Below are 18159 nucleotides of genomic sequence, written 5' to 3'. Positions count from 1 at the left end.
AAGAGCAACGTCGGTCAAAGTCATGCTTTCTGTAAAATTTTCCACACAGATGGAGGGAAAGGTGACAAATCTGACAATCACCTAAGAGGTGCAGAAACATTCTCCACCAATGACTACAAATCTTTGCCATCCATTTTCATAATCACCCTCTCTTACCAGTAATCTCACTTGACCTTAAAGTGAAACAGTGGTTGTTTGTTGTTGTTGCAGACTATATCTGTGAGAAAGATCAACACACCGTCCTATCTATCGTTTTGATTTTTACAAAAGACACAGACGTTGTCGGACATCAAATGTCAGATACAGACATATGTTCTTTGGGTTGCATCACTTATCTCTGATGTCACATTTGTAGCCAGATATGGGATTTTTGCATCGTTTGTGAGCCTTGTGACCTGATGAGGACACCACAGGTAGCTGCAGTATGCATTGTATTTGAAAAAAACACCAACACTGAAAATACCTGGAATGTAGTGGACACATTTTGTCTCATCAACAGTGTCTTAACTGTTTCATCTGGGATGTTTACTGTTCTAAGAAGTTTATTTTTCAGAGCAGGTATCACAGTCATTTAAATTAGTCACATTTCAAGTTGGACATTTGTCTCTGGGAAGGCTGAGGTCATGTAAACCCCACATGTCCCATGTGTCACATGACACTGCACATATTTGTGAAACTGACCTCCCTACATAACTTGAGATATCTGCATGCGCTCGCCCTGACCAGTATCAAACCGTATCTGCTGTCTGGTTTGTGTTTGTAACAATCGTAATGAGCAAGGACGGCAGTCCACAGCCTCAGAAGAGAGGCCAGTGGGCCAACAAACGAGAATTCATTTTAGCAGTTGCTGGACAAATCATTGGTCTGAGCAACGTTTGGAGATTTCCCTATCTGTGCTTCAAAAATGGAGGAGGTAAGAGTCTGTTGGAAAAAAGTGGAGATGCTATAGACTGGAAAACACCGAAGTCTATTAATGAAGAGCTGTATGGATTTTTTCCTCCTCAGGGGTTTTCCTGGTCCCGTATTTTGTGCTGCTGGCTACCTGTGGCATCCCTCTCTTCTTTGCTGAGACGTCTTTGGGGCAGTTCAGTCGAGAGGGTGGAATCACATGTTGGAAGAATATATGTCTTCTTGCTAAAGGTTGTTACATTGAGAGCTATTTTTCAGACGTGTAGCATTGCAGCTCAAATGTATTTTTTTTCATGTGATATTTATGAATCCATTCTGTTTCATGAGACATTTGACGCAAAATACTACCATGTGTTCCTGTTAGGTTTGGGCTATGGCACACAGGTGGTGTCTTTTTACTTTTTAGTTTATTACGTTGTCATCCTGGCTTGGGCCTTCCTCTACCTCTTCTCCTCCTTCAACATTGAACTCCCCTGGGGCAGCTGTAACAACACCTGGAACACAGGTACACGCACATACACTCTGCAGTATGTCGTCTTTACTTCCTGCAGAACACACACAGTTTATATGATGTTTTCAATAAGTTAGGTAAAGGAACTATTTGAGATTTTTTTTTTACCTATTATGGCTCTTGTTGGCCATGTGGAGCAATGATTTTTCTCTTGTATTTTTTGTTTTGTTTTGTTTGTTTCAAAGATGACTGTGTTGATTTTGGGCAGAATTATTCATCCGCTGGCCACATCTTTGAGAATGCAACATCTTCAGTCAAAGAATTCTGGCAGTGAGTATGACAATTATTATTAATGAATATTGGTATCAACAATATTATCAATATAATATCAATAATCAACACACTGATCAACAAAATTTTACATTTCAACAGTTTTTCACCACACCACACTACAGTGGCTTGCACAGGGCCACAGGGGTCCCAGTTTTCAAAAACTGGGCCCCCTCGTGGCCCAGTTTTTGAAAAACGCACGCCAAAGTGCCCTCTTGGACTCCAAAACGCATGCTAAAGTGCCCCCTGGGAGCCAAAACGCGTGCTAAAGTGCCCTCTTGGACTCCAAAACGCGTGCTAAAGTGCCCTCTTGGGAGTCAAAACGTGTGCTAAAGTGCCCTCTTGGACTCCAAAACGCGTGCTAAAGTGCCCCCTGGGAGCCAAAACGCACGCTAAAGTGCCCTCTTCAGTGGCGAGGACACGCTATATGTGCCCTTTTTTCCTTTTCGACCCTGCCCTTCAACAAGTCTGTGCACGCCACTGCCACACTATTCATTGACAGTGATTTTAGTCAAACCTGCTGTGTGGCTGTAGAGATGGAAATATTTGGATTCATCCATGTACCTCTCGGTCTGTCTGTCTGCCCAACAGGTTGCTTTAAATTGCCTGTTATGTAAATTACTATTTCATCCCAGTTCCCAAAAACACCAGCAAATAGGCATGCTGTTTGTAATCATGTTATGTTAACATGTTTCTGTGGCATGTTAGCATGCTAATGTCATCATAAACTCAAAGCATTGCTGACAAAGTTCACCTGAGCTGAAGAGTGCAGAGTGGTAGAAAGTACAGCTTAGGCTGATGAAAGCTGCGATGTTTGAAATGACCTCCAGGAAAACCATCCATCCAACGCTTTCTGTTTTCTAGTGTATCTTGAGCATGTTGTTAAGGTTATTAAAAGATCATCTTAAACTAATTTGTTGTGAAATTAAAACTGACTGTTGATCAAAGATGACAGTCCTTGTCCCAGACCTCTGCACTCTTACCTATTGCTGTACCACAGGAACGTTCCACTACTTTCAGCACTCATCAGTGATGTTATTCCAAGGAGACGGATTTAGATCCATATTTTACCTAAACCCAGTAGCACATTCCTAATCACACATCCCGTCTTCAGGAGAAGGATTTTGGGTTTGTCCGGAGGAATTGAGGAGGTGGGGAGTATCCACTGGGACCTGGCAGGTTGTCTTCTGCTGAGCTGGATCATCGTTTACTTCTGTGTCTGGAAGGGAGTCAAGTGTTCAGGAAAGGTTGGTCGGGGAGACTGCACTGTCATTTTCTCATATGCACACATCATTTCAAGTATTAGTACCTAATTTCCATCTTGTATTCAGGTGGTGTATTTCACTGCCACTTTCCCCTATGTGATGATGACTGTGCTGCTGGTCCGAGGACTCACTCTGCCGGGAGCTTTAGATGGTATCATATTTTACCTCTATCCTGACCCAGCACGGCTTACAGATACTCAGGTACAGGTGTATTGTCAGTATAGAGCAAATGCAGTCTACATTTGTCAGCAGGTGTCAACCTTTCAGTATTGTGTTGTCAACCCTGAATTCTCTCTGTGTTGTCAATGAAAGCAGTCAGGCAGACCCCCTCAATTAAGTACAAAAGTTAAAAAGCTTGTATTAAGGGCGCCCCATGGCTTAAGGGTTAAGATCTTTATCAAGATGTTGATTTTGTTAGACCCTCACTGCCCAATATGTCGGACCTGGTTGTACAACCTTCTGTTGCTCTGTGACACAGATGAGCAACACTGAGGACAAAAAACACAAAAACAATATAGATAAACTGAGAAATAATAAACATATCAGCTTTATAATTATTCATGATTATTTTGTGGGTATTTTAGGTGTGGATGGATGCTGGCAGCCAGATTTTTGGCTCATATTCCCTTTGTGCAGGATGTTTGCAAGTTTTAGGAAGCTACAACAAGTATAAGAACAACTGCTACAAGTACGGACAACATACCCTTTTCATTATTTGCCTCATATCTGCAATATGTAGCATGTGTTGCTTCCATGGCTTTTAATCCATTGGCTATCCTTGTGTTTTCAGAGACGCTTTGTTCCTGTGTCTGTTGAACAGTGGAACCAGCCTTGTGTCTGGCTTTGCAGTGTTCTCTGTTCTTGGCTTTATGGCAAAAAAGCTGCATGTGGATATTTCTGTAGTGGCTGACTCAGGTATTTATACTCAGGTGTTATATTTCTGAATTCATGCAAAAGTCAATTTTTTGGACTGTATCTTGATTTAATTTGTTTTTATTTTTTTAAGAATTTTCCCGTAGACATTAAACAGTCACAGAATTTGGCTGAATGGTGGAAAAATGTGGTTTGCTGTACAAATATAACAAAACTAACGCATAAATTCCCAGCAATAAGCTGCACAGCCTCTTTTGTGCACATATTAAACCAGAGCATTCTGCATATTAGGATATGATTTGATCAATTGCAGGTCCAGGTCTGGCTTTCATTGCATATCCTGGTGCCACAGCCTTGATGCCTGTTCCTCAGCTGTGGGCTTCATCCTTCTTCATCATGATCATTTTGCTTGGAGTCGGCAGTGAGGTAGGATTTCAACGATGATGTAAAATGATCTTTCATGCTGTAGCGTCTGTAGGCAGAGGTGTAATATACAGTATGACTAATTGAATATTCCTTTCCAGTGTCTGCTTATTCAATGCTTGCTTACTCTGAGGGGAACAGCACTCAATTATCACTTTTCCTTGTCTCCCAAGATACAAAAGCCCCATTACAAGTTGTTATTATTATTTTTGTTGTTGAAAAAAAACTGCATGTGTCTGTTCGTAGTTCATTTGTCTGGAGAGTCTGGTCACATCCATATCAGATATGTTTCCGTTCTTTCACACCGGACGTAGACGTAAACTCCTTCTGCTCTCCATCTGTGCTGCATGTTTCTTTGTTGGCCTTCTAATGGTCACTGAGGTGAGGCATTTGAATACTGTGTCAGCTATCACAGTAATTATTTTTGCCAATTTTGCTTTTTTGTTGATCTCTCAATTATTGTTTCTTCTCTCTGTAGGGTGGACTTTATATATTTCTGCTATTTGACTATTACGCTTGCAACGGAATGTCCCTGATGTTTTTTGGCATTGTTGAGTCCGTCTGTATAGGATGGTTGTACGGTAAGGACACAAATTCTTTAAAAATTAAGAATCCAGTAAAATGAAAGGGGATATTTTATGTCTGCAGTTTCTTCCACAAGGTTTAGATGACATTCAATTATTTTTTTTATCATAAATATTACCAGAGCTGGATCCATGCACCTGCAGGACAACTTCATCAAAAGTCAACCAAAATAAGCTTCACAGAGTGTGTGCATTCATGATTTTTTGTTAAATGTCCTAAAACAAATGTCTGTGTTCAAGGTGCTGATCGTTACTACGACCACATCAAGGACATGATTGGCTACTGTCCTTCACCTTATATGAAATATTGCTGGAAATTAATCACTCCGGCCATCTGCACAGTGAGCAAACTGTTTGTATTTTTATATTCCAGATATGTAAGAATATTATTTTTCAGTTCAAAGATGTTAGATGTTTCTAACAAGACATTTTTGTGTAAATAAGATTTAAAATACAGATACATGTAGATATAAGTAGTTGGTTAGTTGTATTGTGCTATTACATTATTTGTGTTCTTTCTCTACACAGTGCACACTGCTCCTCTCTCTGATCAGGTTTACACCACTCAAGTACAACAACACCTACCAGTACCCCTGGTGGGGTTATGCCCTTGGGATATTCTTTGTTTTGTCATCAACTCTCCTTATTCCTCTTTGGGTGTTTTACATTTTGGCTGTAACACCTGGCACTCTGAGACAGGTAATGTGATGTGAAATCAGTATGCTTTGGTATGAGAGACGTTCTGAGTCTCCTTCATAGCTTTTATGGCGAATGTTGTCTTCCTCATCCTTAACTGTCTACAGCAGTCATTGCCATAAACACAAAGAGTGTAAAGTGTGGAAACATAAATGATTTTTCCTTCCTCACAGAGGCTGACAGTGTTGTGTTCTCCAGCAAACCAAATCAGGCACAAAACACCTCAGGCACAGGCAGAGCTGTGTGCTTTAGAAGTGAATGGAAGTCCAGTTTCGACGGAGCAGTGACTGAATGAAAACACTGACAGGTGATGACACGTGAAGATTGTGACTGCCCTGTGGCAGAGGCTCACAGCCACACACAATCAATGTTACTGCATCTGTAGATTTTATATAGCTTTCTCTGATTTGTGTTGCATGATTGTAATTGGAGAAAGGATCCACTATTATTTGCTAATTTATCACTGTTAAATATGAGTGCAGAAGAATACACTTTTATGGTAAGAAATGTCCTTGTCGAAGTTATTCTGTCTATCATGATCAAGAAAAACAGGCCATGCTGGTTCAAATGCCAGGAGATCGTATCTCTATGATAAAAAGTTACACCACCTCCCTTCGAAAGCAGCAGTCTCTCACACTAGTGTTTTGTGTTTAGTGTAGTTGGAGATAGATTGTGAGGGAATGCCTTCTCCTTTGTGTTAATCAGTCTCTGTAATGCACTTGCAGCATTTTGATGCATGTGACAATAAATTCCTTTAACCCTCGTATTGTCTTCCCATCTACTATTCACCTTTTGTCTTCCCGGGTCAAAATTGACTCGGTCTGGTTTGACTGCTTGTAAAGCATGAAGTATAAAATAATCATCAAATTCTGTGTTGAACCTTTTTAGTCAACATGTTTCCAACACATCAACATATATTTTACACGTATTTTTGTAATGTATGATATAATAGATGTAATTTATAAAAAATGACACATAAATTGATGTATTATCACAGACTGGCATATGTCAAAGTTTAGTCAGGACACTGTTTTGAAATAATGTAAAATTTTTTAATGGCAGCAAATAGTCACACCTGTCAAAATTGACCCAGTGTGGTTTGACTGTTTATAAAGCATGAAGTATAAATGTGTGTGTGTGCGTGTGTGTGTGTGTGTGTGTGTGTGTGTGTGTGTGTGTGTGTGTGTGTTTATTGTACTGGAAAGCACAATAGTATGATCCAGTATACCACTTATTGTCAAATTTGACCGGGAAGACCACAGATGCTATAAATTTTAATAAAACACATATAATTCAAAGAATATAGTCATAATTAATTTTACTTGCAGTGAGCATAGTATGGAACCATCCACGTCATTTTCAAGCAATTATATGAGAGAAAACCATAGTTATGATATGCAAACACTTGAAAACGGGTCAAAATTGACCTGAAGACAACAGGAGGGTTAATCATTACACTATTTGGTGTTCTTGTTATTTTGTCCAGTCCCTCTACAATTCATAATTATTTGTTCTGCCTCTGTGTGCCCTCATTCATTTACATATTTATGTACACATGTATGTGTGCATGTACATGTGTCGTGACAGGCTGAATCCAATCTCGCCTTGAGCTAAACAGTTAATTGTTTAATCTGCAACCATTTGGATAATCTATTGTTTAAGATGTTTCAAGTAAATATTAGTTTTAGTTTTAAGTATTAATTGGTCAGACAATATAACAAAGGCACTGTCTGCTTCACATTTAAGATGGAAAAACAATTAGATAAATTCTGAACACTCAGCAGCATTTATTGAATGCCCTGCACTGTTGCTAGGCAAATGTATTACACTGTAAAACATTAAAAGCAGAATGCAATCATTTGCAGGCAAAGTGTATTTACTGACAATGGGTATACAAAGTGTTCCCGCACCCGTGCAATATATCCTTTCTACAGTCATGTGTTCACAAAGTGGTGAACCTCGCTCCATCCTTGCTTGTGAATGACTGAGCCTTTCCAGGATGCTCCTTTCATACCCAATCATGATGCTATCACCTGTTACCAATCGACCTGTTTACCTGTGGAATGATCCAAACAGGTGTTTTTGGAGCGTTCCACAACTTTCCCAGTGTTTTGTTGCCCCTGTCCCAACTTGTATGAAATGTGTTGCTGCATCAAATTAAGGATTTAAGGAAGTATTTACAAAAATGATTTACCCTGATGAGATAAAACATGCCACTTTGATTTTGTAGTTTTCTGGCTAAATGCTTGCATGTTTTTCTGAACTCATCTTTCCTTGTTGCCTAAAAATGAAAGTCTGTGTCTATCTATGTACATGCTTCTCCTCTTGCATCCAACCAGATACATTAAGTATCCATCTCTTTACTCCTCTTAACACTTCAACAGTGTTAATGTCAAAGATTACAAAGGAGGCAATGACAAAGTTATCACACAGCTAACATTTAAACAACTGCAAAACTGCATATTAAAGACTTCAGTTTTAAAGGCACAATCTGTGTTATAATACCCAACACCAAAATATACAACAACTGATTTATACTATCAATCGCAAATTGATTAGTAAGTCTTTGGATTAGTAAGTCTACAGAGTAATGTACTGATGCTGCATATACAGACAGAAAAGATTAGTTCGATGTTAGATATGTTGTCAAGTCTTTTGGTCTTATGATCACAAGGCAAATTCAAGGGCAGCTGCAGAGCGACAGGTTAGAAACTCCACCTAGAGTCTACACATGAATTACATGGGCATGTGTTATCATCTGTGTGCAATCTGATCATCCTTTATGGATCACCTCAGACCACAGGATGCTGGTTATGTTAATGTCCCACTGTCCAAATTGTCTTTATGAGCATGAACAGCAAAGAACCTTTGAGTGTGCTGAGAGGATGATTACAATCTGGAAAGAGAAAAGCCAAATTATTCAGTCCCCAACACCAATCACTACATCACTATGGTCCATTAAACTTACAGCATCTAATCAATAATGTCTCTATTACAGGTGACTCACCTTCAAACCTGACATTTTATGGTTTTTCAGTTAAAGCGCACAGCTCTGTACTGGATAGAGGTGTTTCAGGGTGAAGAGTCTTCTTTGGGGATCCATTACACAGGTCAGCTGCTGGAGTGCATAAAGTTTTCAGTCTCTGGAAAAAGACCAAAATTGACCCTCAGTTGGTGTTCAGATCACTTGCACTGTACCAGACCTCAAAGCAGGAAGTATAAGAAAACAGTGGACCACTGAAAACCTCAAATCTGACTTCTGTAATAGTTCATATATCAGTCAGTGAGCCACAGTGCATATGTAAGCACAGTATGTCCGGAGTAGAGAAACTGGAGAGCGACAAAAATAAACTTCCTCCAGGGGTGCTTTGATCCCTGCCCTCAGCCAGATGTGGGTTGGGGCTTAGATCGACCACTTTGGTGCATGTCGGCTTGGTCACAAAAAGGTCAAAGAATTGACCTTTAAAGGCAAATGGTTACACTGATTTACATGAAATAACACAATGACATGTTAACTTTATCTTTGGCAGTAAGTCTTTGTGATGACCAGGGTACAGTGTTTTCAGTAGGCTCACTTACCTGCCTCACTGTTCCTCGGGTTACTGCCAAGAAGTGGAGAAAACACAGAGGAGTCAGGAGAACTGAAGAGAGAGCAAGAACTATCCCGATGGCATAGCCCCACCAGGGGTACTGGTAGGTGTTGTTGTATTTCAGAGGAGTGAACTTCACCAGAGACAAAAGCAACATTACCTATTAAAAGAGACGAGACATACAGGCAACATCACATGAACAGCATATATTTGCATCAACAGCTTACAGACACTACAACACACCGTACATTTACTTACAGCACAGATAGATGGTGTGAAGAACTTCCAACAATACTTCATGTAAGACGAGGGGTAGTAGCCAATCATGTCCTTTATTTTGTTGTAATAATGATCAGCACCTTGCAGACAGACAGCCATGTGAGCCAGATCAACTTTTAAAGCATTAAATCAAGTACTAGACATTCATCTACAGTACAGTTTGTAAGGATTTAAGGATACAGCAGGAATTATTAAAGCAGTGCAGAAGAGAAACATTTGCAAAGGGAGTCACATGATCAAATATCAACTCAAAACTTTCTTTTTAACATAATTTGCAATATTGTGATGAAAACAAATGACAACTCTTTGGGAAAGTCTAAGTCTTATCTAAAAGTAAGAGGCACAGTAATTAATTATGGCATAGTTTAGCTGATTTAAATCCACATTATTTAAAGCAGATGTGTCACCTTCACTTCCGATCACCCTTGAATGAAACTATTTTGTTGCTCACCAAATATCCATCCCACACAAACAGTTTCCAAAATGGCAAAAAACATGATTGGTATTCCACTGCAAGCATAGTAGTCAAACAGCAGAAATACATAAAGTCCTCCCTACAGCACATAACAGTGAAGAAAGAGACAGGAAGAGAAACAAGACAGAAAAAACGTGTTTCATTGAAAGGCAAAACATGTTTGACACAAAGAACAAGATTTATAGACAGACAGTTTTAATTTCCCAGATTAAACAAATGAACTCTTACCTCGGTCACCATAATCAGGCCAATAAAGAAGCAAACAACACAGAGGAACAGCAGGAGTAGTTTACGTCGATGACCAGTGAGAAAGAAGGATGGATACATGTCTGATATGGATGTCACCAAGCCTTCCAGACTCACAAACTGTGGGGAAAAGATTAGTGGTTCTTGTTGTCATATTTCACTTTTTGTGCATTGATATTTGCCATGAAGTCAATTAGCCACGATGAGGCCTTTAGTCTAAGGGAGTGTTATTAAAGTGAATCTGCTGTTAATGTGAAATTTGGCTGAATGGTATCACTTCACCTGACTGTCAAGTCCAAGAAAGATTATCATCATGAAGAAAAAGACAGCCCAGAGTTGCGGTAAAGGCATCATGGCCACTGCCCGAGGGTAAGCAATGAATGCCAGGCCAGGACCTGCAAGGGGTCCAGAATAGATCAGGCATTAGTATTCTTATAGGTCATACTGTGCATATAATAATAGCTTGATTTCATCATTATGGGTCTGATGCCTTGTATGCCACACAGCAGCAGATGTTTCACAAAGTCACGGACTAATAGTCACAAGTACTATACAAAAGTACAAAACTGGTGGAATACTCCTTCTTTACTGATGCAAAATTTTAGCATGGTTTATTTCATGCCCAAACCAAAAAAGGTTATGAGCATGGATGAAATAAAATGATCGACTTCTCCAGCACTGAATCACTGGTTAATAGACTGAGAAGAAGAACAAGAAGAAGAAGAAGGACAACACGAAGAAGAGCATTAACAAGCCAGCTAAGCCTGGCCTAGCATACTGCAAAATAAAAAAATAAAACAATTTCATACTGCATACTACTGTGAAAGACATAGTAGTACAGGAAGTAGTGCCTTCCTAAGAAAAACTCCTTTGACTGTGCCAACTGATGAGCCCTACTTCCTCTGCAGTGCGTCTTGATGGCAATCGGAACTTTTCAGCAGTTTTCAGTATACACTCTAGTTTCATTTGGTGTCAAAGTGTGGAGAAACTCCCCCCATTTTACTGTCAGGAGGCTCCGCTTGTAACAGACCTGCTGTTTCAGGGTCAGATTTAGGCTGTTTCTCGAGGTACTAGTCCCAACAAGAACAACAGAGTAACCTTAACCCACTAGGATTTTGATTCAGTGAATGGCAAGCCATGTCTGTATTATCTAGAGTAAACTGCGTTCATTGGTCGTATGTAGTAGGCGGTTCAGAATACAGCTGAAGAAGAAGCAGACAAAGAAGGCTGCGAGAAGGATGGAGTACCCAGCAAAAAGATCAAAGGTTTGTGCAAGTATCTCACCAAATGGAAGGAGGCGCACTTGTACTTAATTAAGAGCGGTCGGTCAAAGTCATGCTTTCTGTAAAATATACCACACAGATGGAGGGAAAAGTGACAAATCTGACAATCACCTAAGAGGTGCAGAAACATTCTCCACTAATGACTGCATATCTTTGCCATCCATTTTCATAATCACCGTCTCTTATCAGTAATCTCACTTGTTTTGACAGAGAAGCTGTGATTAACTGACTGTACCTGACCTAACAAATCAAAACAGCAGACAAGATAGATAGTTTAGCAACAAAACAGCAAGGTATAGGGAATAGTGTTGCAGGTGGTTTAAGGAGAGTCCGGACCCAGAAGCAGAGTGAAACGAATTTGATAGTTACAACAAAAGTAACAAAAAAAACACGTTTCCGGGAAAAAAAAACACTACAGCTACGATGAAACAAACTGAAAATCGCCGTAACAGGAAAAAGTAACAAAGTAACACAAAATCACTTCGATAGGGAAAAAAACAAAAGTAGACCAGGAGTAAATACTCTGACTGGTGGTAAACAAAAGAACTCAGAATATCTACATGAAAAAACGCTAGAGACACAAGAGGCAGGAGATCTACTCGGCAGCAGGGACACATGTGGGTAGCAAGGGGAATCATCTGGCACGGGGCTGAGTCTGGAGGTGGCTTAAGTAGCCAGGAGAGCCATAAAGCTAATATAGGACACGATGTTTGCATACAAAACGTCCAATACCTGATTCAGCCACAGCTGAGATGTCGACACCCAACTCATACGACATGAAGCCAAGGACAGAGAAGACTGCAAAGCCAGCAACAATGCTGGTTAAACTGTTGAGTGTGCACAAGGCAAAGGTGTCTCTGGAATTACAAAAGATAATTATGTTGTGTATCGTGCATCACATGAACTGGTGAAGGCATAGGAAATAAATTCAAAGAAAACAGTTATTGTCCTTACCTGTAGCAGTTGTTGTTGTATTTGTTATAGCTTCCCATAGCTGGCAAACAGCCTATGCAGACAACATTTGAGAATAATATCTGGCTCCCAGCTTCCATCCACACCTTAAAACAGTTAAATGAATTATCATTATATTATGCCTTTGAATATTTAGTTGATGTTTATACTTTCAATATGTGTGACATTAATGTTTACTTGGTGCTGAAGTTACAAATGAGTGCGGCTCAGGTATCAACAGTGATGTCCAGCCCAAGTCCCCAGGAACCTCACTGGGCTGTGAGTTGAGCAACTTTTATTGCAATAATTGAATTGGCACTATTTTGGAACAGGGTATTTAGTTCTCATCTTACAGTGTTTCACTTACACATCCACTCATCACTCACAGAAAAACCTCACCTGAGAATCAGTCAGACGGGTCAGATCAGGAGAAAGATAAAATTGAATTCCATCTACAGCTCCTGGCAATGTCAGCCCACGGACCAGCAATACAATCAACATCACACAGGGAAACGTGGCGGTGAAGTAGACAACCTGAGAGCAAAGCACCAATACATATTGCACTCAGCAGTGGTCAATATTGACATCAAGGTTTAGGTTCTATCCATGGGCGACAAAGGGTAAGAAAAAAAAATCTCCATTGAGGGCTTTTGCACCTGAATTTTTATGAATAGAATTAGCATATACAGCTCACCTTTCCTGACGTCTTGACTCCTTTCCAGATACAGAAATAACAGATGATCCAGCTTAGCAGAAGACAACCTGCCAGGTCCCAGCGGATACTACCCAACTCCTCAATTCCTCCAGACAAACACAGGACTCTTCTCCTGTGTGCACAAAGAAAATCATGTCAAGATACATTTTTATGACTCTATAATCATTTTGGTAATATGAGCTGTAATGCATGACAGCAACTAAATTACCGTTACTGACAGGTTTGATACTTCGTCATTCTTATGTAGCTTGTTAAGCAAGTTCTGTTATAGAGGGAATAAGCTCTCTGGCTTGATTGCATTTTCTTAAACCAGTCACAATCGGCGCAAAACCCAGTATGCAACTACAGTGCCCCTGGAAAATAGTAACAAGGTACTTTTTGGTGGAAGTAATCACGATTTTTTTTACAGGGCTATCAACTCTCATCCACTCAGCATGAGACTCATGCAATTGACACAGATCTCACAGCACACAAGTTCAGACAATTTGAATGAAGCACTTTTCACAGATTGTCCGTGAACACACCGATCATCATCTGTTGTTGCCAACAATAAATCACTGTGATGCAGAGTGCAGTGTTCCAGCAGAGCAGCCAATCACAATGATTCTGGCTTTGAGCAACTAGCCTGCTCATGAGTAGTGCAAGGCTGAAGAGACTGTCAGACAGCGGTGTTGGCATTAGTGGAAAGCTCCAATAACTCTTTTAATGAAGTAACTAATTACTATTTGCAGTAATCTGCACAACATTCAATACTTACTGCCAGAATTCTGAAACTGAAGATGCCGCATTTTCATTGATGTGGCCATTAAGTGAGTAATTCTGACCATAATCAGTGCAGTTCTCTGGCATTAGAAGAGTAAAAAGAAACAAGTTAGAATGGCTAGATATGTTCAGAATTTGCTACCATGTTGACATTAAATCAGTTTTGTAAGAATAAAACAGGGCACTTTCTTTTTAGACATTTTCATTTGTTTCCATTCATTGTAAGTCTATATCTCTATGAGGTCATGGCACGAACATAATGCAGATGTGTACCTGTGTTCCAGGTGTTGTTACAGCTGGTCCAGGGGAGCACAGTGTGGAAGGAAGAGAAGAGGTAGCGGAAGGACCAAGCCAGGATGACAATATAATACATCGAACTGTATACCATTATCATTTGATTGCTGTAGCCTAAACCTATTGAGAAATATTTAACATCAGGTTCACACAAGTAGCACAACATGTATTTCAAATGTATGTGTACTGTGTTGAATCTGCAGCTAAATTAGCAGTACCTTCAAATAAAGGACATATTTTCCTCCAGCATGTGATTCCACCCTGACCAGTTAACTGTCCCAGAGATACCTCCAGGAAGAAGATGGGGATTCCACAGGTGAACAGGATCAAAACATAAGGAACCAAGAAAACCCCTAAAGGGAAAAATTTAGAGTATAGTATATATAAGTATAATGAGAAAAACACAAACACCAATGTCAATGATTTAATGCAGTTTTTGCAGTCTGTTCTCATCTAATTCTTTGCAGTACAATACAGCAAAACTTGAAGCAATTCATTTGTAGGAGTCTTTTGCATACACGATTAAACATGGGAGACACAGCATATTGAAAACAGGTTGACAAAAAAAGTGGTCTAAATTACCTACAACAGTGGAGTATTCAAGTAAAGCAGTTGCAGGATCAGGGATTGAAGAAAATTAAAAACAGCTATCTTAGAAATATTGGACACCAAAAATTCAGAAGTTTTGGGCAAGTCCAAAACGATGAGCACCCTCAGCAAATCGATGGATGTATGATGTGTTTGGATGCTTTGAGGACTTCCTAATTTGCATCCAGATTCTCTGAACTTTGCCAAGAATGACATGAATGATTGAAACTTTTGGGGAGATGTTCATGCTTTGCAGCAGTCTCAGGAAAAACTTCCTCTAGTGAGCACACATGATGACATGAGACACAAATGTGTCTCCTGGTCCAGGTCACTGAAGATTGTGGTACCCAGAAACATAATAAAAGTAATAGACTCCACCACCTTCACAGCTGTGTTGATGCTGAGAGTAAATACAATATGAACATCAGCTTACTGACCAACAACAGCAGGAGGTCCTGTGATAATACAGTATATCAATTAATACATATATATATACATACATATTTGCATTCACACAAACCATGTAACTATATAAAACCCCTTTTAAAACCCATTTCTTTCACCAAGTTATACAAACCGATTACCATAATACTGTAGGGTGAATTAATATAATGTGTAAGCAGCGACATCTGGTGGCTTTAACTGAGTGTGTTAGCTGACAGCCAACATGACAAACTGAACTAGAGTTCAACACAGCCACCTGACAACCACTTGCCGTCCCAAATGGTGGACAATAACATAAATCCAAAACAAAACAATATATGAAGTTAAGTACCACTGCACTGAACAAAGGCAAGAGTGAAACTAGCATCAGTCAGTAGCATGGTAATTAGCATATAAGCTCAACATGATGCTCTAGGAGTGTAGTTTAGGGAACAAACATCAAGCTGCACAGAGAAGATCAAGCCAGGCAGGAAGTAAGACAGAGAAACGTCCAGTAAATTTTCAAAATAAAACACCCTCCAGATTGTATATCTGCAATAAAAATAATAAAAACAGACAACAGAAAATATATATTTAAGGCAGGGATACAGAAACATGCTCTTTCAGTGACTGCATTTCTACTTTCTCCCATCCATTCTGTGAGCACCCACTTCTTCCATTTATCTCACTTGCAAGTAGCCCCTCTCACAATCACGACTGAGGCATGTGAAAGTGATGCGTTCATACCCTTCACATAACAAATCCTTAAACTAAGTGCTGAATTTATATGCCCTTTTGTGTTTTCATTTATATAATGCAGGGATGCTCACGGCATTTTACCGTCAACCAGGTATCTGATTCTGACCATCCAATTGTCGTCACTTAATGTAGAAAGTAGCCCACATAAAAGGAATCCAAACATCCAATGCACGTCAAAAGATCAGTCTCTATGCAGATGATGTATTATATATATGTTCCTACGAAACCCTCACTCACTGCTACAACAAACAATTAAACATATTGAAGCATATTCCAAAAGTACTGTTCCATTAACTAGAATAAATCTTCCATCACATAGTTAGAGCTGGGATAGGGCAGCCCACACACCACTTATCCCTTTATGCACAGGTCACATCTATGACGTATTTAGGCATTAATTAATTGCCCCAGGCTGTCAGTGCTGTTTGGACTTTACCCCATGACTCAAAACAATAAATGTAGATCTCCAACACTGGATGAACCTTCCTCTATCTCTTATGGGGCAGAATAACCACTGTAAAAATGATAATACTTCCTAAAATAAATTATCTATTCACAGTGATCCCCTAGCGAACCCTACCACTCATGGTTCAAATCTCTAGATTCAATTATCTTGAAATTTACTGTAAAAACAAGGCACCAAACTTTTAACATTACTCTCTGGCAAATCAGCCTCAGTACATATTCCAGTGGATCCACCCCAATCAGTCAGGTAACACAAGACTTGAAACAGAACCAACCTTTTGAAAAGGTATTCAGATTTCAGATAAACCTGTTAGAAAGCCTGTCCACACCCACACCAGCCATAGCTTTGTTGTATTGAATAAATGCCTCCTATGTGTTAAAACTGTGTTCCATCTGTTCACTCATGTCATGTGTCAGGGATTCGCTCTGCACATCGTACGCTGGCTCCACCATGCTACTGCCAGATTACTTCTCACATGGTGAGGATGCTACGTCCTCAGTAGCGGCTTTCTTGGGATTTTTTAGCCACTTTGGTTGAAGATATTTCATGACAAACAGTCAGGACGACTAAATATAATTTTTAATGTAGGAACCGTATTGTAAAGAATGTTATATTTACTGAAACTGAAGTTATTGGAGGGAAGCTCCAGAAAGATTTCATCTTGTGAGTTCAAGCATCCCTTTCTACAGCGAGACTGATACTGACGTGCTTACCTCCTCCATTTTTGAAGCATAGGTATGGAAATCTCCAAACATTGCCCAGACCCACGAGTTGCCCCCCTAATGCCAAAATGAACTCCCTCTTGTTGGCCCACTGGCCTCTCTTAGCACTCTGTGCTGGAGCATGACTTGGATTGTTGTCATCCTTCGTAAGATTCCTCTCCTGGGTACTTGCTGGCTCCATCAGAACAGGTCTGCTGTATTGAAATGCAAGTGATGAGAATTGATTAATTCATAATGAAATACAAAATAAATAACTAAGACAAAAAAGAAAACAAACATTTGTATTCACACCAAGCAAAGCGTGGTATTGCCTGGATCATGCATGCTGCTTTTTTCCTTTTTTTCCTTAAGCATTCTTAAACAAACAAGCCAGCACACGCCTACACACACACACACACACACACACACACACACACACACACACACACACACACACACACACACACACACACACACACACAAACAAATCTTCAACTGAATCCTTATTTCCAACAACATCTACATGTTTTGGAAAATGATCAGCAGTAATGTACAGCAAACACAATTTGTAATGTGCCAAAATAAACTTACCCTTAATATCCTTTAACAGCTTCGTGAAAGTTTGGTGAATCCCAGGTGTAATCCTAAAACGATGATGTGCAAAGACAAGCAATTGGGCTTCAATGGTATAAGATGTGTCACTGTTACAGCTGGTGCATGCAGGGGAACAGGGATGCAGATAAATGCAGATAATGCAGGCTGACTGGAAGAGTACAATGATGTATTAGAGACATTATTTGTAGACTTACAGAATAGTAAGGCAGGCAAGGGTCAACACCAGAAAGGCAGTCCAACAGGAAAACAAATAAAGAAAGGCAAGGTACTCAGGCAGGTCAAAATCCAGATGCATCAGACAAACTGAGGTATTTGACAACTTTGACAAACTAGCAGAAGGACAGTTGCTGACAGAGGAGTGGCTGAGGAATGAAGTTCAGGTGAGGAGACTTGTTAACTCTTCGGTGAAGGGAGTGAGGTGATTGCAGCACAAATGGGAGTGGAAAGATTTGGAGTAATATTGCCTGTATAAAAAACCTGT

General features: G+C 39.8%; 2 protein-coding genes across 4 annotated transcripts; one reads left to right on the top strand and one right to left on the bottom strand.

Annotated features, from left to right (window-relative positions):
• Window positions 1-716: 716 nt before the first annotated feature.
• LOC121614622 (sodium- and chloride-dependent GABA transporter 2-like) lies at window positions 717-6401 on the top strand. The gene is made up of 14 exons (XM_041948605.1): window positions 717-913; window positions 1006-1140; window positions 1274-1414; window positions 1606-1690; window positions 2805-2937; window positions 3022-3156; window positions 3540-3643; window positions 3746-3870; window positions 4142-4254; window positions 4498-4632; window positions 4730-4832; window positions 5076-5176; window positions 5364-5534; window positions 5705-6401. The coding sequence occupies exons 1-14, from the start codon at window positions 772-774 to the stop codon at window positions 5816-5818; spliced, it is 1737 nt and encodes a 578-aa protein (XP_041804539.1). The 5' UTR covers window positions 717-771; the 3' UTR covers window positions 5819-6401.
• LOC121614621 (sodium- and chloride-dependent GABA transporter 2-like) lies at window positions 3409-18053 on the bottom strand. Of its 3 annotated transcripts, none has more exons than XM_041948603.1 (17): window positions 17873-18053; window positions 17655-17707; window positions 17076-17278; window positions 14345-14479; window positions 14106-14246; window positions 13828-13912; window positions 13050-13182; window positions 12755-12889; window positions 12359-12462; window positions 12137-12261; window positions 10404-10516; window positions 10104-10241; window positions 9852-9954; window positions 9380-9480; window positions 9111-9281; window positions 8539-8674; window positions 3409-4300 (listed from the first exon to the last, which is right to left on the bottom strand). In XM_041948603.1, exons 3-16 carry the CDS (start codon window positions 17263-17265, stop codon window positions 8555-8557), a joined length of 1794 nt encoding a protein of 597 aa, XP_041804537.1. In that variant the 5' UTR covers window positions 17266-17278; window positions 17655-17707; window positions 17873-18053; the 3' UTR covers window positions 3409-4300; window positions 8539-8554. The 3 variants fall into 3 exon arrangements, with proteins under 3 accessions (XP_041804537.1, XP_041804536.1, XP_041804538.1); XM_041948602.1 differs by lacking the exon at window positions 3409-4300 and adding an exon at window positions 7681-8427; XM_041948604.1 differs by lacking the exon at window positions 3409-4300 and adding an exon at window positions 7681-8427 and having other exon boundaries at window positions 17076-17275.
• Window positions 18054-18159: the final 106 nt, after the last annotated feature.

The sequence above is a fragment of the Chelmon rostratus genome, chromosome 12 (assembly GCF_017976325.1).
Source record: "Chelmon rostratus isolate fCheRos1 chromosome 12, fCheRos1.pri, whole genome shotgun sequence".
Classification (NCBI taxonomy): domain Eukaryota; kingdom Metazoa; phylum Chordata; class Actinopteri; order Chaetodontiformes; family Chaetodontidae; genus Chelmon; species Chelmon rostratus.
The sequence above is the reverse complement of the archived record's forward strand: the minus strand, read 5'-3'. Positions and strand labels throughout refer to the sequence as shown.

Bases quoted from the DNA above. Each gene is read 5' to 3' on its own strand.
- LOC121614622 (XM_041948605.1), top strand. From the start codon at position 772: ATGAGCAAGGACGGCAGTCCACAGCCTCAGAAGAGAGGCCAGTGGGCC. The intron at 1,141-1,273 runs GTTGTTACATTG...TGTTCCTGTTAG, and splicing joins TATATGTCTTCTTGCTAAAG to GTTTGGGCTATGGCACACAG. The intron at 3,644-3,745 runs GTACGGACAACA...TTGTGTTTTCAG, and splicing joins TATAAGAACAACTGCTACAA to AGACGCTTTGTTCCTGTGTC.
- LOC121614621 (XM_041948603.1), bottom strand. From the start codon at position 17,265: ATGGAGCCAGCAAGTACCCAGGAGAGGAATCTTACGAAGGATGACAAC. The intron at 12,262-12,358 runs GTAAGGACAATA...TTGTAATTCCAG, and splicing joins TACAACAACAACTGCTACAG to AGACACCTTTGCCTTGTGCA. The intron at 9,481-9,851 runs GTGAGCAACAAA...TCTGTCTGCAAG, and splicing joins TTGTGTGGGATGGATATTTG to GTGCTGATCATTATTACAAC.